The 13189-nt window shown below is 43.7% G+C and overlaps 1 protein-coding gene across 2 annotated transcripts; it reads right to left on the bottom strand.

Annotated features, from left to right (window-relative positions):
* On the bottom strand, positions 1–11749 carry lrrc34 (leucine rich repeat containing 34). Of its 2 annotated transcripts, XM_021620336.3 has the most exons (10): positions 11525–11749; positions 11285–11397; positions 9375–9439; positions 9188–9271; positions 7267–7395; positions 5862–5957; positions 5511–5665; positions 5211–5366; positions 4884–5010; positions 1–314 (listed from the first exon to the last, which is right to left on the bottom strand). In XM_021620336.3, exons 1-10 carry the CDS (start codon positions 11626–11628, stop codon positions 93–95), a joined length of 1251 nt encoding a protein of 416 aa, XP_021476011.3. In that variant the 5' UTR covers positions 11629–11749; the 3' UTR covers positions 1–92. The 2 variants fall into 2 exon arrangements, with proteins under 2 accessions (XP_021476011.3, XP_090045675.1); XM_090189549.1 differs by lacking the exons at positions 11285–11397; positions 11525–11749 and having other exon boundaries at positions 9150–9271.
* Between the last annotated feature and the right edge of the window lie 1440 nt (positions 11750–13189).

Genomic DNA, 13189 nt, shown 5'->3' with positions numbered 1-13189 from the left:
TTACTTAAAACAGTTTATTAGATATTTATTAGAGTGCATGTATGCATCAAGTTTAACTGAATGTGCGCCAGGTGGGTAGTATTATTAAGGGTTTAGGGTGTGTGTGAGGAGTTAGGATAGAGTTGTGTATTTGTGAGGGCCACAGCTGCATTGCTAGCAGGATTTACATCCTGTCCGTAGCTGGGTGTCCAGTAGTAGTGCCTCTTCAGCCCATGGAAGACCTCAGCCAGACACACACACCCGTCCACCTCGTACACACACACATCGGTCTGCTCCGACGACAGACGACCACTGGACAGCAGATCACTGAAAGCCTGGTGGAGGGGAGTAAGAGTGTGGCTTCGAGTGTGATTTTGATTTGTGTGTTTTATTATTTTATTTGATTTATTTCACCTTTATTTAACCAGGTAAGCTAGTTGAGAACAAGTTCTCATTTACAACTGCGACCTGGCCAGGATAAAGCAAAGCAGTTCGACACATACAACAACACAGAGTTACACATGGAGTAAAACATACAGTCAATAATACAGTATAAAAGGTCTATACACAGTGTGTGCAAATGAGGTAAGATAAGGGAGGTAAGGCAATAAATAGTGGCAAAGTAATTTCAATATACCAATTAAACACTGGAGTGAATAGATGTGAGAGAAGATGAATGACAAGTTGAGATACTGGGGTGCAAAGGAGCTAGATAAATAAATACAGTATTGGGATGAGGTAGTTGGATGGGCTATTTACAGATGGGCTATGTACAGGTGCAGTGATCTGTTAGCTGCTCTGACAGCTTGTGCTTAAATCTAGTGAGGGAGATATGAGTCTCTAGCTTCAGTGATTTTTGCAGTTTGTTCCAGTCAGTGGCAGCAGAGAACTGGAAGGAAAGGCGGCCAAAGAAGGAATTGGCTTTGGGGGTGACCAGTGAGATATACCTGCTGGAGCGCGTGCTACGAGTGGGTGCTGCTATGGTGACCAGTGAGCTGAGATAAGGCGGGGCTTTACCTAACAGAGACTTGTAGATGACCTGGAGCCAATGGGTTTCGCGACGAGTATGAAGCGAGGGCCAGCCAACGAGAGCGTACAGGTCGCAGTGGTGGGTAGTACATGGGGTTTTGGTGACAAAATTGATGGCACTGTGATAGACTGCATCCAATTTGTTGGGTAGAGTGTTGGAGGCTATTTTGTCGAGGATCGGTAGGATGGTCAGTTTTACGAAGGTATGTTTGGCAGCATGAGTGAGGGATGCTTTGTTGCGAAATAGGAAGCCGATTCTCGATTTAATTTTGGATTGGAGAAGCTTAATGTGAGTCTGGAAGAAGAGTTTACAGTCTAGCCAGACACCTAGGTATTTGTAGCTGTCCACGTATTCTAAGTCAGAACCGTCCAGAGTAGTGATGCTGGACGGGCAGGCAGAGATCGGTTGAAGAGCATGCATTTAGTTTTACTTGTATTTAAGAGCAGTTGGAGGCCACGGGAGGAGAGTTGTATGGCATTGAAGCTCGCCTGGAGGTTAGTTAACACAGTGTCCAAAGAAGGGACAGAAGTATACAGAATGGTGTCGTCTGCGCAGAGGTGGATCTGAGAATCACCAGCAGCAAGAGCGACATCATTGTTGTATACAGAGAAGAGAGTCGGCCTGAGAATTGAACCTGTGGCACCCCAATAGAGACTGCCACAGTCCATCTCATTTGACACACTGAAGTCTATCAGAGAAGTAGTTGGTGAAACAGGCGAGGCAGTCATTTGAGAAACCAAGGCTGTTGAGTCTGCCGATAAGAATGTGGTGATTGACAGAGTCAAAAGCCTTGGCCAGGTTGATGAATACGGCTGCACAGTAATGTCTCTTATCGATGGCGGTTATGATATCGTTTAGGACCTTGAGCGTGGCTGAGGTGCACCCATGACCCATTCTGAAACCAGATTGCTGAGCGGAGAAGGTACGGTGGGATTTAAAATGGTATGTAATCTGTTTGTTAACTTGGCTTTCAAAAACCTTAGAAAGGCAGGGTAGGATAGATATAGGTCTGTAGCAGTTTGGGTCTAGAGTGTCTCCCCCTTTGAAGAGGGGGATGATCGTGGCAGCTTTCCAATCTTTGGGAATCTCAGACGATACGAAAGAGAGGTTGAACAGGCTAGTAATAGGGGTTGCAACAATTTCGGCAGATCATTTTAGAAAGAGAGGGTCCAGATTGTCTAGCCCGGCTGATTTGAAGGGGTCCAGATTTTGCAGCTCTTTCAGAACATCAGCTATCTGGATTTGGGTGAAGGAGAAATGGGGAGGCTTGGCGAGTTGCTGTGGGGGGTGCAGGGCAGTTGACCGGGGTAGGCGTAGCCAGGTGGAAAGCATGGCCAGCCGTAGAAAATGCTTATTGAAATTCTCCATTATAGTGGACTTATCGGTGGTGACAATGTTTCCTAGCCTCAGTGCAGTGGGCAGCTGGGAGGAGGTGCTCTTATTCTCCATGGACTTTACTGTGTCCCAGAACTTTTTTGAGTTTGTGCTACAGGATGCAAATTTCTGTTTGAAACAGCTAGCCTTAGCTTTCCTAACTGCCTGTGTATATTGGTTCCTAACTTCCCTGAAAAGCTGCATATCACGGGGGCTATTCGATGCTAATGCAGTACGCCACAGGATGTTTTTGTGCTCATCAAGGGCAGTCAGGTCTGGAGTGAACCAAGGGCTATATCTGTTCCTGGTTCTAATTTTTTTGAACAGGGCATACTTATTTAAAATGGTGAGGAAGGCACTTTTAAAGAATAACCAGGCATCCTCTACTGATGGGATGAGGTCAATATCCTTCCAGGATACCCGGGCCAGGTCGATTTGAAAGGCCTGCTCGCTGAAGAGTTTTAGGGAGCGTTTGACTGTGATGAGGGGTGGTCATTTGACCGCAGACCCATTACGGATGCAGGCAATGAGGCAGTGATCGCTGAGATCTTGGTTGAAAACAGCAGAGGTGTATTTGGAGGGCAAGTTGGTTAGGATGATATCTATGAGGGTTCCCGTGTTCTATGAGGGTGCCCCCGTAGGTTCATTGATCATTTGTGTGAGATTGAGGACATCAAGCTTAGATTGTAGAATGGCTGGGGTGTTAAGCATGTCCCAGTTTAGGTCACCTAGCAGCACGAACTCTGAAGATAGATGGGGGGCAATCAATTAACATATGGTGTCCAGGGCACAGCTGGGGGCAGAGGGTGGTCTGTCTATAGCAAGCGGCAACGGTGAGAGGCTTGTTTCTGGAAAGGTGGATTTTTAACAGTAGAAGCTCAAATTGTTTGGGTACAGACCTGGATAGTAAGACAGAACTCTGCAGGCTATCTCTGCAGTAGATTGCAACTCAGCCCCCTTTGGCAGTTCTATCTTGTCGGAAAATTTTATAGTTAGGGATGGAAATTTCAGGGCTTTTGGTGGCCTTCCTAAGCCAGGATTCAGACACGGCTAGGACATCCGGGTTGGCAGAGTGTGCTAAAGCAGTGAATAAAACAATCTTAGGGAGGAGGCTTCTAATGTTAACATGCATGAAACCAAGGCTTTTACAGTTACAGAAGTCAACAAATGAGAGCACCTGGGGAATAGGAGTGGAGCTAGGCACTGCAGGGCCTGGATTAACCTCTACATCACCAGAGGAACAGAGGAGGAGTAGGATAAGGGTACAGCTAAAGGCTATAAGAACTGGTCGTCCAGTACGTTCGGAACAGAGAGTAAAAGGAGCAGGTTTCTGGGCACGATAGAATAGATTCAAAGCGAAATGTACAGACAAAGGTATGGTGGGATTGTCATGGCAGAATCAGAATTCTTTAGGTAACATTGATAAATAAGATGTTTTATTAATTTTCATACGCATGCTTATGTGGGGAAAGTTACTTGGGCCCAGAGAGGGGAGAGGTCGGATTAGTCTTATCTGTGAATGTGTCTGTAAACTATTCCTAAACCATGTGAAGGGATGGTGTGATTAATGGGGAACCAGTAAGGTGGCTCCACAATGTCTGTGTGCCAGTCACGTCTCTCTGTAAGCTTGCCCAGGAGGTGGTGTATTTTATATATGCCATTGGATGAGGTAATGTTTTTGGTTCTAAGTGGTACCAAGAATGAGATAAGAGCTTTGGTTTAGGAGATCAAACTGAACGATAATTTATAGCTAATGCTAATGCTATAAATTATAGGATACTCCTTTTTCTGGTAAAAGGTTATTTGTATAATGTTCCTAAGATCTGTTATTCGTCATGTGAGTTTTGATGGGTGTGTCTTGGCTATAAATGATACTAAGAACTGTTTTGTAAGCACTCTCAGAGAATTAATTTACAGAGACTGAATTGATCTGAGAGTCACAGGGTAGTGATGATGCTCATTTAATTAAAGATGGACTTTATGATAACTCTGACTTGTGTGTGGTTTGCTCTCTCATGATTTGGTAATACAGGAAATTTCCACGACAGGATGTGAATACATTGGAGGTAAACCTAGGCATTGTTGATGTCACCGCATGTGTGGGAGGTGGAACTAAAGGTTTGGCTAAGCCATATTGAGCAGGGCTAGAGGCTCTACAGTGAAATAAGACAATAATCACTAACCAGAACAGCAATGGACAAGGCATATTGACATTAGGGAGAGGCATGTGTAGCCAAGTGATCATAGGAGTCCAGTGAGTAGTTAGGCAGCTAGCAGGCCGGGGCTAACAAGCTAGCAGAAGGGCCTTAGAGGGACGTCACGACGGAGGAAGTCTGTTATAGCCTAATCGTGCAGTTACATCGAATAGACCAGTCGTGATGGAGTACTAGGGTTCCATGTAGCAAAGGGGTTCAGTCCAATTGGCAAAATAGGTATAGTGGCTGAAGAAATTGGCCGATGGATCTGTGTGTGTGCGTGTGCTTGCGTGCGTGCGTGTTACCTGACAGACCGGCTCCTCCAGTCTGTTCCCCCAAATGTAGATGTGTGTGAGAGTGTTGTTAGCCTGCATGGCCCGAGACAGAGACACCAGACCAACAGTAGCTATGTTATTATTGGGGATAGACAACCTGGAGAGACAGTAAGAGAGAGAGGGAGAAGAGAGAGTTGGATAAATCCTGGGTTGTGTTCAGTAGGAACGAAAATGTAGGAAAAGTTTTGAAACAAAGTGAAAAATGTAAGCACTAACTGAACTTGTCCAATAAGTAACACTCAAGGGTTGGGGGTGGGTTAAAGGTGAGGTGTGTGTGTGTGTGTATGTGTGTCTCACGCTTTGAGGTTGCAGGTGGGCAAGGCGATAGCCTGGCTGAGGTAGAGGGCACCATCGTCTTCGATGCGATTGGACGCCAGGTCCAGAATCTCCAAGGTTCCATTGTTCTTCAGGACCTTTGCTAGACACCGCGCCCCGTCACGAGTCACACGGTTACTGAGCAAAGGACAGACAGAGAGGAGGGGTGTATGGCGTGAGTAACTATGAGTGTGCTTATGGTGTATGTAAGTATGTGTATGGGCTTTGAGTGTATGACGTTTCTGTGCATGGTGCGTGTGTCTGTGTACGGTGTGTGTGTACCAGCGTAAGTCCAGGTATTTGAGGGTGTAGTTGGTTCTCAGGGCGTCAGTGAGTCTCTCCACTCCATAGTCAGTCATGCCCATCTTTCCCAGGTGCAGCTCCCTCAGACACTGATTAACTACCAACATACCTGACAGATGGACTGCTGTCTCCTCCTATGATAGAGAGAACCTGATGAAGGCAGCGTAGCTGTCGAAACGTGGCTTTACTAAAAGTATTGCATAGTAGCCATTCGAGTTTGCAGCTTTTATTTTCTCAGAAAGAGACAGAGCCACACAAAAGATGCACATATGTTCTGACATGGTAGTCTTTCCGAAGACCACATCTTAGTACACGTTGTGTGCAGTGTACCTGGTGGCTGAAGAGTAGAGGTCTGCTGATGTTGACAGATCGGAGGCTCTTGTTGTTGTTCAAGACGATGGCAAACGCTATCACACTCTGAGTCCCCTATGCAGAGAGAGAGCGCGAGACAGTGGCCATGTCCGAATACCCAAACTTGCATCCTAAATAGTAGGCCGTTTGAGCATGAGAGAAAATGATGTTTAATAGTACGCCAAATTGTTTTTAAAAATGTAATATACTTTAAATGCCCGGATGTCATACTCATTTTGGCTCTGACAACAGCTCATCAATTACATATGGGGATGCACTACTGAAATCAACAAATAGCGGGAAACAACACAATCGCGCATGACAAATTCTCAGTATGCGAAAATAGAATGTTTTATAGTATGTGAATTTTCAAAATTTGTGTATGGTTTAAATGCCAGGATGTTATACTAATTTCAGCTCTTCATCTAGTAAAATTCAAATTCAACGTTTCCACAATGCACAGGAAGATGTGGTCTGCGAGTGATAGGCCCTGGTTCTCTTCAAGTAACCAAACAACAAAACGAAGCTACTTAATTGGGAAGATGACGAATAGTGAAGCTTCTGTGGTGGTGTTCAAATGCAGGCTAAATATTTGTTGTTCTCCTTAAAATCATACTTTTTTTTTTGTGGATTTCTGTTTTCTCATTTAAAAGTGTTGCTTGTTCTCTTGGCCTTCATCAGAGCTTTTAAAGTAAATACTAAACCATCTTTAGATTTGTGAATGTGTCAGCACTGGGGACGCAGGATGTGGCTGCGGTAATGATGTCATGTTAATCAGGCCTTTTGATTTGAACATATGGATTGTTTTCGTTTTGGGCAGATATCTAAGCTTGGACGTCGGCCCACCACCTTAAGCTTAACCTCGACAAGGTGGAGCTGCTCTTCCTCCCGGAGAAAGCCTGCCCGCTCCAAGACCTCCATCATGGTTGACAACTCGATGGTGTCCCCCTCCCAGAGCGCCTATAACCTTGGCCTGACCCTGGACAACACCCTGTAGTTATCTGCAAACATCAAAGCAGTGACTCGCTCCTGCAGGTTCATGGTCTACAACATCCGTAGAGTACGACCCTACCCCACACAGGAAGTGGTGCAGGTCCTAAACCTGGCACTTGTTGTTGGCTGGGCTCCGCGCTTGTACCGTCAAACCCCTGCAACTTATCCAGTACACTGCAGCCCACCTGGTGTTCAACCTTCCCAACTTCTCCCATGTCACCACACTCGTCCACACACTCCACTGGCTTGCATCCACCACAAGACCATGGTACTTGCCTATGGAGCAGCAAGAGGAACTGCTGCCCCCTACCTTCAGGCTCTGCTCAAACCCTACATCCCAACTCGGACACAGCCAGTATGTGTATGTGAGAGTGTGTGGCGCATGTGTTACCAGGTCAGAGTCGGCCACGTCCAGCTCCTGTAGTGTAGAGTTGACCTGCAGCATGCTGGCGAAGTGCATGGCTCCTCCGTTCCCTATCTTATTACCAGTCAGCCTCAGAGACAGGAGGGCATCATTAGACTGGAGATAGTGAAAAACACACACACTTTACATGGTGTATACAAATGGAGAAATCATGTATTGAAGACTTCCTGTATGTTCTTTTATGTGGTCTATATAGCTACTGCATAGTGTGTTTATAAATAATGTATATATACAGTTGAAGTGGGAAGTTTACATACACCTTAGCCAAATACATTTAAACACTGTTTCTTTTTTTTTTCTTTTTACAATTCCTGACTTTTAATCCTAGTAACAATTCCCTGTCTTAGGTCAGTTAAGATCACCACTTTATTTTAGGAATGTGAAATGTCAGAATAATAGTAGAGAAAATGATTTAATTCAGCTTTTGTTTCTTTCATCACATTCCCAGTGGGTCAGAGGTTTACATACCCTCAATTAGTATTTGGTAGCATTGCCTTTAAATTGTTTAACTTGGGTCAAATGTTTCAGGTAGCCTTCCACAAGCTTCCACAATAAGTTGTGTGAATTTTGGCCCATTCCTCCTGACAGAGCTGGTGTAACTGAGTCAGGTTTGTAGGCCTCCTTGCTTGCACACACTTTTTCAGTTCTGCCGACAAATTTGCTATAGGATTAGGGTTGGGGCTTTGTGATGGCCATTCCAATACCTTGGCTTTGTTGTCTTTAAGCCATTTTGCCACAACTTTGGAAGTATGCTTGGGGACAATGCCCAATTGGAAGACCCATTTGCGACCAAGTTTTAACTTCCTGACTGATGTCTTGAGATGTTGCTTCAATATATCTACATCATTTTCCTCCCTCATGATGCAATCTATTTTGTGAAGTGCACCAGTCCCTCCTGCAGCAAAGCACCCCCACAACATGACGCTGCCACCCCCGTGCTTCACGGTTGAGATGGTGTTCTTTGGTTTGCAAGCCTCCCCCTTTTCCCTCCAAACACAACGATGGTCATTATGGCCAAACAGTTCTATTATTGTTTCATCAGAACAGAGGACATTTCTCCAAAAAGTACAATCTTTGTCCCCATGTGCAGTTGCAAACCGTAGTCTGGCTTTTTTATGGAAGTTTTGGAGCAGTGGCTTCTTCCTTGCTGAGCAGCCTTTCAGGTTATGTCGATATAGGACTCGTTTTACTGTGGATATAGATACTTTTGTACCTGTTTCCTCCAGCATCTTCACAAAGTCATTTGCTGTTGTTCTGGGATTGATTTGCACTTTTCGCACCAAAGTACGTTAATCTCTAGGAGACAGAACGCGTCTCCTTCCTGAGCGGTATGACGGCTGCGTTGTCCCATGGTGTTTATACTTGCGCACTATTGTTTTTAGAGATGAACGTGGTACCTTCAGGCATTTGGAAATTGCTCCCAAGGATGAACCAGACTTGTGGAGGTCTACAATTTCTTTTTTGAGGTCTTGGCTGATTTCTTTTGATTTTCCCATGATGTCAAGCAAAGAGGCACTGAGTTTGAAGGTAGGCCTTGATATACATCCACAGGTACACCTCCAATTGACTCAAATAATGTAAATTAGCCAAACAGAAGCTTCTAAATCCATGACATCATTTTCTGGAATTTTCCAAGCTGTTTAAAGGCACAGTCAACTTAGTGTATGTAAACTTCTAACCCAATGGAATTGGGATACAGTGGGATACAATTATAAGTGAAATAATCTGTCTGTTAACAATTGTTGGAAAAATGACGCACAAAGTAGATGTCCTAACCGACCTGCCAAAACTATAGTTTGTTAACAAGACATTTGTGGAGTGGATGAAAAACTAGTTTTAATGACTCCAACCTAAGTGTATGTAAACTTCAGACTTCAACTGTACATACAGTCAAACTCTTTGCAATGTATTCAGCTCCGTCTGTCTGAATGTCGTTACACGTCAGGTCCAGAGAGCGCAGACACACGTTCTCCTGACACAATATAACACACAACAACACACAGCTTAATACACACTTAACAACAGAATGTCTGGATTTTAGGAAATGGGACCAGTGTTCTAATCGACCAGGTTACCTTGAGGAGGTCAGCGAGGTGTCCCGCCCCCTCATCTGTGATGCAGTTGTACCTCAAGTCCAGACCTGTCAATCAACAACACACCTGGATGAACAACAAGACACATGGACATAAGAGTGCATCTCAATATCTACAAGGGAAGTTCTCTCCTTCATCTTCACTGATCTAAGCAGGGTCAGCGTTATGGGCGGGCCTTTGGGGGCCTGGCCCGCCCTACCATACCTCTTTGCCCATCCAAATAAAACATTTTAATATTAATAATTTATTTCACAGAGACGCGCACAGACAGAAAGACATTAATCCAGTTAAAGGATCCAAGCGAGTCAAACAGCTCCCCTCTGTCTCAGTATGTGTAGACCACGTATCTGATGCTGTCTGGACAGTGAAACAGCTCCCCTCTGTCTCAGTATGTGTAGACCACGTATCTGATGCTGTCTGGACAGTGAAACAGCTCCCCTCTGTCTCAGTATGTGTAGACCACGTATCTGATGCTGTCTGGACAGTGAAACAGCTCCCCTCTGTCTCAGTATGTGTAGACCACGTATCTGATGCTGTCCGGACAGTGAAACTGCTCCCCTCTGTCTCAGTATGTGTAGACCATGTATCTGATGCTGTCCGGACAGTGAAACTGCTCCCCTCTGTCTCAGTATGTGTAGACCATGTATCTGATGCTGTCCGGACAGTGAAACATCTCCCCTCTGTCTCAGTATGTGTAGACCATGTATCTGATGCTGTCTGGACAGTGAAACAGCTCCCCTCTGTCTCAGTATGTGTAGACCATGTATCTGATGCTGTCCGGACAGTGAAACAGCTCCCCTCTGTCTCAGTATGTATAGACCATGTATCTGATGCTGTCCAGACAGTGAAACAGCTCCCCTCTGTCTCAGTATGTGATAGTTCCTATTTGAAAAATCTTTCCAACACTCCCAGCCTCGATAATCACCAAGCTTCGGTGTGAAAGAGCAAAATATCATGATCTGATGATCCCATATATCCAGTGGAAACATCATAAAAAAAACAGCTGTCTGTTCTGAGCTAACTGGCTCAGGAAACTCTGAAGGCCAGGGATAAGTTCACTAGTGACAGCTTCGGCAGGGCCCAGTGATGATTTGATACAATGTTGCACTACACTTGCAATTGTTCAAGTCAAGATGGATATAAAGTGAGGCAGACAGGTGGAGTAGAGAGATTAATTCGATTGAAAAAAACGGAACTTTCATCAGGATTTTTATTTTTATTTTTTTTACTGCTTTAGGCGTATGTATTTTACTTGGTTGACACGGAAGTTATAGGCCTACTGCATAATTGCATTGGCTTATAGGTTATAACGGAGTTCTATGCTCTCATTTCTTTAGTCACCAATAGATCACAGTGTACCAATGTGTCCATATGGCAGAGGCTAGTGCTCTCGCCATAGCTGAATTTGAACTTTTAGATTTTTATAATTTTACTTAAGATTTTTATGATTAACCAAGTGACAATGATTTTGAGAACAAAAACGTTATTATTGAAATGAAACTGGTCCACGAAAAAAAGCATATAACAAATAATCACAATTGACATAAATTGTAAGCCAACGTTGCAACTCACGAACTGCCTGGTCTTTACTATTGACACCCGTAACAAAAAATTGTGAACGCGTAAGTGCGTGCACACGTGGGAGGTTCCTCAACAAACGTGCGCAGCTACGAAAATCACCAGTCAAGTCCAACTGATTCGTTCTGGCGCCGGCCGTGGATCTAAGAACCCGACTGGAGAAAGCATATCTCTGTGCTTGCATGTCTACAATGCGTTCGCCTATCCTATCCTCTGACTTCGCAGAACAGTGATGAAGGAGAGGAGGATCCCACTTGAGGATTTTGTTAGAATGCAGGCTATCTATGGTCTCAACAGTACACATGTCTATCTACCTGTCACTGAGTCGTTGTCTCGGAGGGTTCTGGACAGAGCGAGAGCATCTTTGTTGGTCACTTGTTCTACCTTTCTCAGCCTGTCGTTCCCAGTCAGTTTGAGTGTGATGTCTCTACGGAATGCAGACAGGCAGGCAGGGCTTGGTAAAGCTCGTTCGTGAGAAACGTGAATGTCAGTATAAGAAGTTGCTTTTGCGGCTAGAAAATGAACTGCAGCGTGCCATGATGCTGCGAACCTACCCCGTCTTCCCCTCCGTCTCTTGCAGGACTTCTAAAATGTATCGATTAGTTCGTAGTTTTAGTTCTTTGCAGACAGAGGAGTAAACATCTGTAATACTTCCCATAGTAGCGAAACTTTAGGCTAGCTATGAAAGCCAAAACACCAGTCAAGGCCAGAGGACAAGGAAATGTTTACATTCCTATGGCAACACAGGCGCCCCCTCGCGCTTGTAAAATCAAAAATGCAAGCGAAGAAACGCGCACCCAACATTCATTAGAATTATTCAATCTCTGATGATAAAAAAACACATTTTTTTAAAACGTGAACTTTCTTCAATCCACACTAATGTAAAATGTTAAAAGGGTCAAATCTAAGCATAGTGGTGCATCTACAGTGCCTTCAGAAAGTATTCACACCCGTTGACTTTTTCAACATTTTGTTGTGCTACAGCCTGATTTTAAAATACATTAAACTGAGATTTTGTGTCACTGGCCTACACACAATACCCAATAATGTCAAAGTGGAGTTATGTTTTTCCAAAATGTTTACAAATTAAAATCTGAACCAGCTATGACTGAGCAATCTTGATATCAGATATATAAGGGACAGCATGGTCTGTAAAGGGTAGGGACAATAATGACGGGTTTCTATATTGCAATAATTAATCAATATTGAATAAAGATGATTGTTTGAAGAAAAGAGAAAGAATATATATTCCAGGAATCAGTGACAGTGGCTATGTGGTCCCAAATCTGGGATTATGGGGCTCTTTTCCAAATTTAAATAACGTTCAACATTGGCCATGCTGTCAATAAAGCATGATTTGTGCCGCGCTCCAAAACTGTTAACTCGGAGGATCGCCACGCCACCTTCCTGTTCAAATGAGCCGAGTCCAAAAATGACTTGTATGCTGCTTCATAAATTATGTAATATGCCAGGGAGATATGTATACTGTAGCTAAGAAAATAATACTAAGTGTATGTTGTGTAGTAAGATGTTAGCCCATGTGCCTCACCCTAATAATTTGGTCCATTTACCCCTCTTCATTTCGCCAACTGTTTTGACTGTTCTACTGTAGCCTGTAACCTATTTTAGAGCAATGTAATCAAATCAAATTTTATTAGTCACATGCGTCGAATAGAACACCTTACAGTGAAATGCTTACTTATGAGCCCCTAACCAACAATGCAGTTTAAAAAAATACAGATAAGAATAAGAGATAAAAGTAACAAGTAATTAAAGAACAGCAGTAAAATAACAAAAGTGAGACTATATACAGCGGTTTACCGATACAGAGTCAATGTGCAGGGAGCACCTGTTAGTTGAGTTAGTATGTACATGTACATTGGGGCAAAAAAGTATTTAGTCAGCCACCAATTGTGCATGTTCTCCCACTTAAAAAGATGAGAGAGGCCTGTAATTTTCATCATAGGTACACTTCGACTATGACAGACAAAATTAGAAAAGAAAAAAATCCAGAAAATCACATTGTAGGATTTTTTATGAATTTATTTGCAAATTATGGTGTAAAATAAGTATATGCCCCCTTTATTTATCCTACGGTTCTAACTTGGGGTACAGGGAGAGCACTGTAAGAACAGCGCATGCTCTGAATTCTTTCGCTGTACATTTCAAAAGTACAAAACAAATAGTTATATTGACTAACGCTACATGCGTCCTAGTGT

The sequence above is a fragment of the Oncorhynchus mykiss genome, chromosome 11 (genome assembly GCF_057628025.1).
Source record: "Oncorhynchus mykiss isolate SJ-2025 chromosome 11, ASM5762802v1, whole genome shotgun sequence".
Classification (NCBI taxonomy): domain Eukaryota; kingdom Metazoa; phylum Chordata; class Actinopteri; order Salmoniformes; family Salmonidae; genus Oncorhynchus; species Oncorhynchus mykiss.
This window is presented reverse-complemented; position numbering and strand designations above follow the sequence as displayed.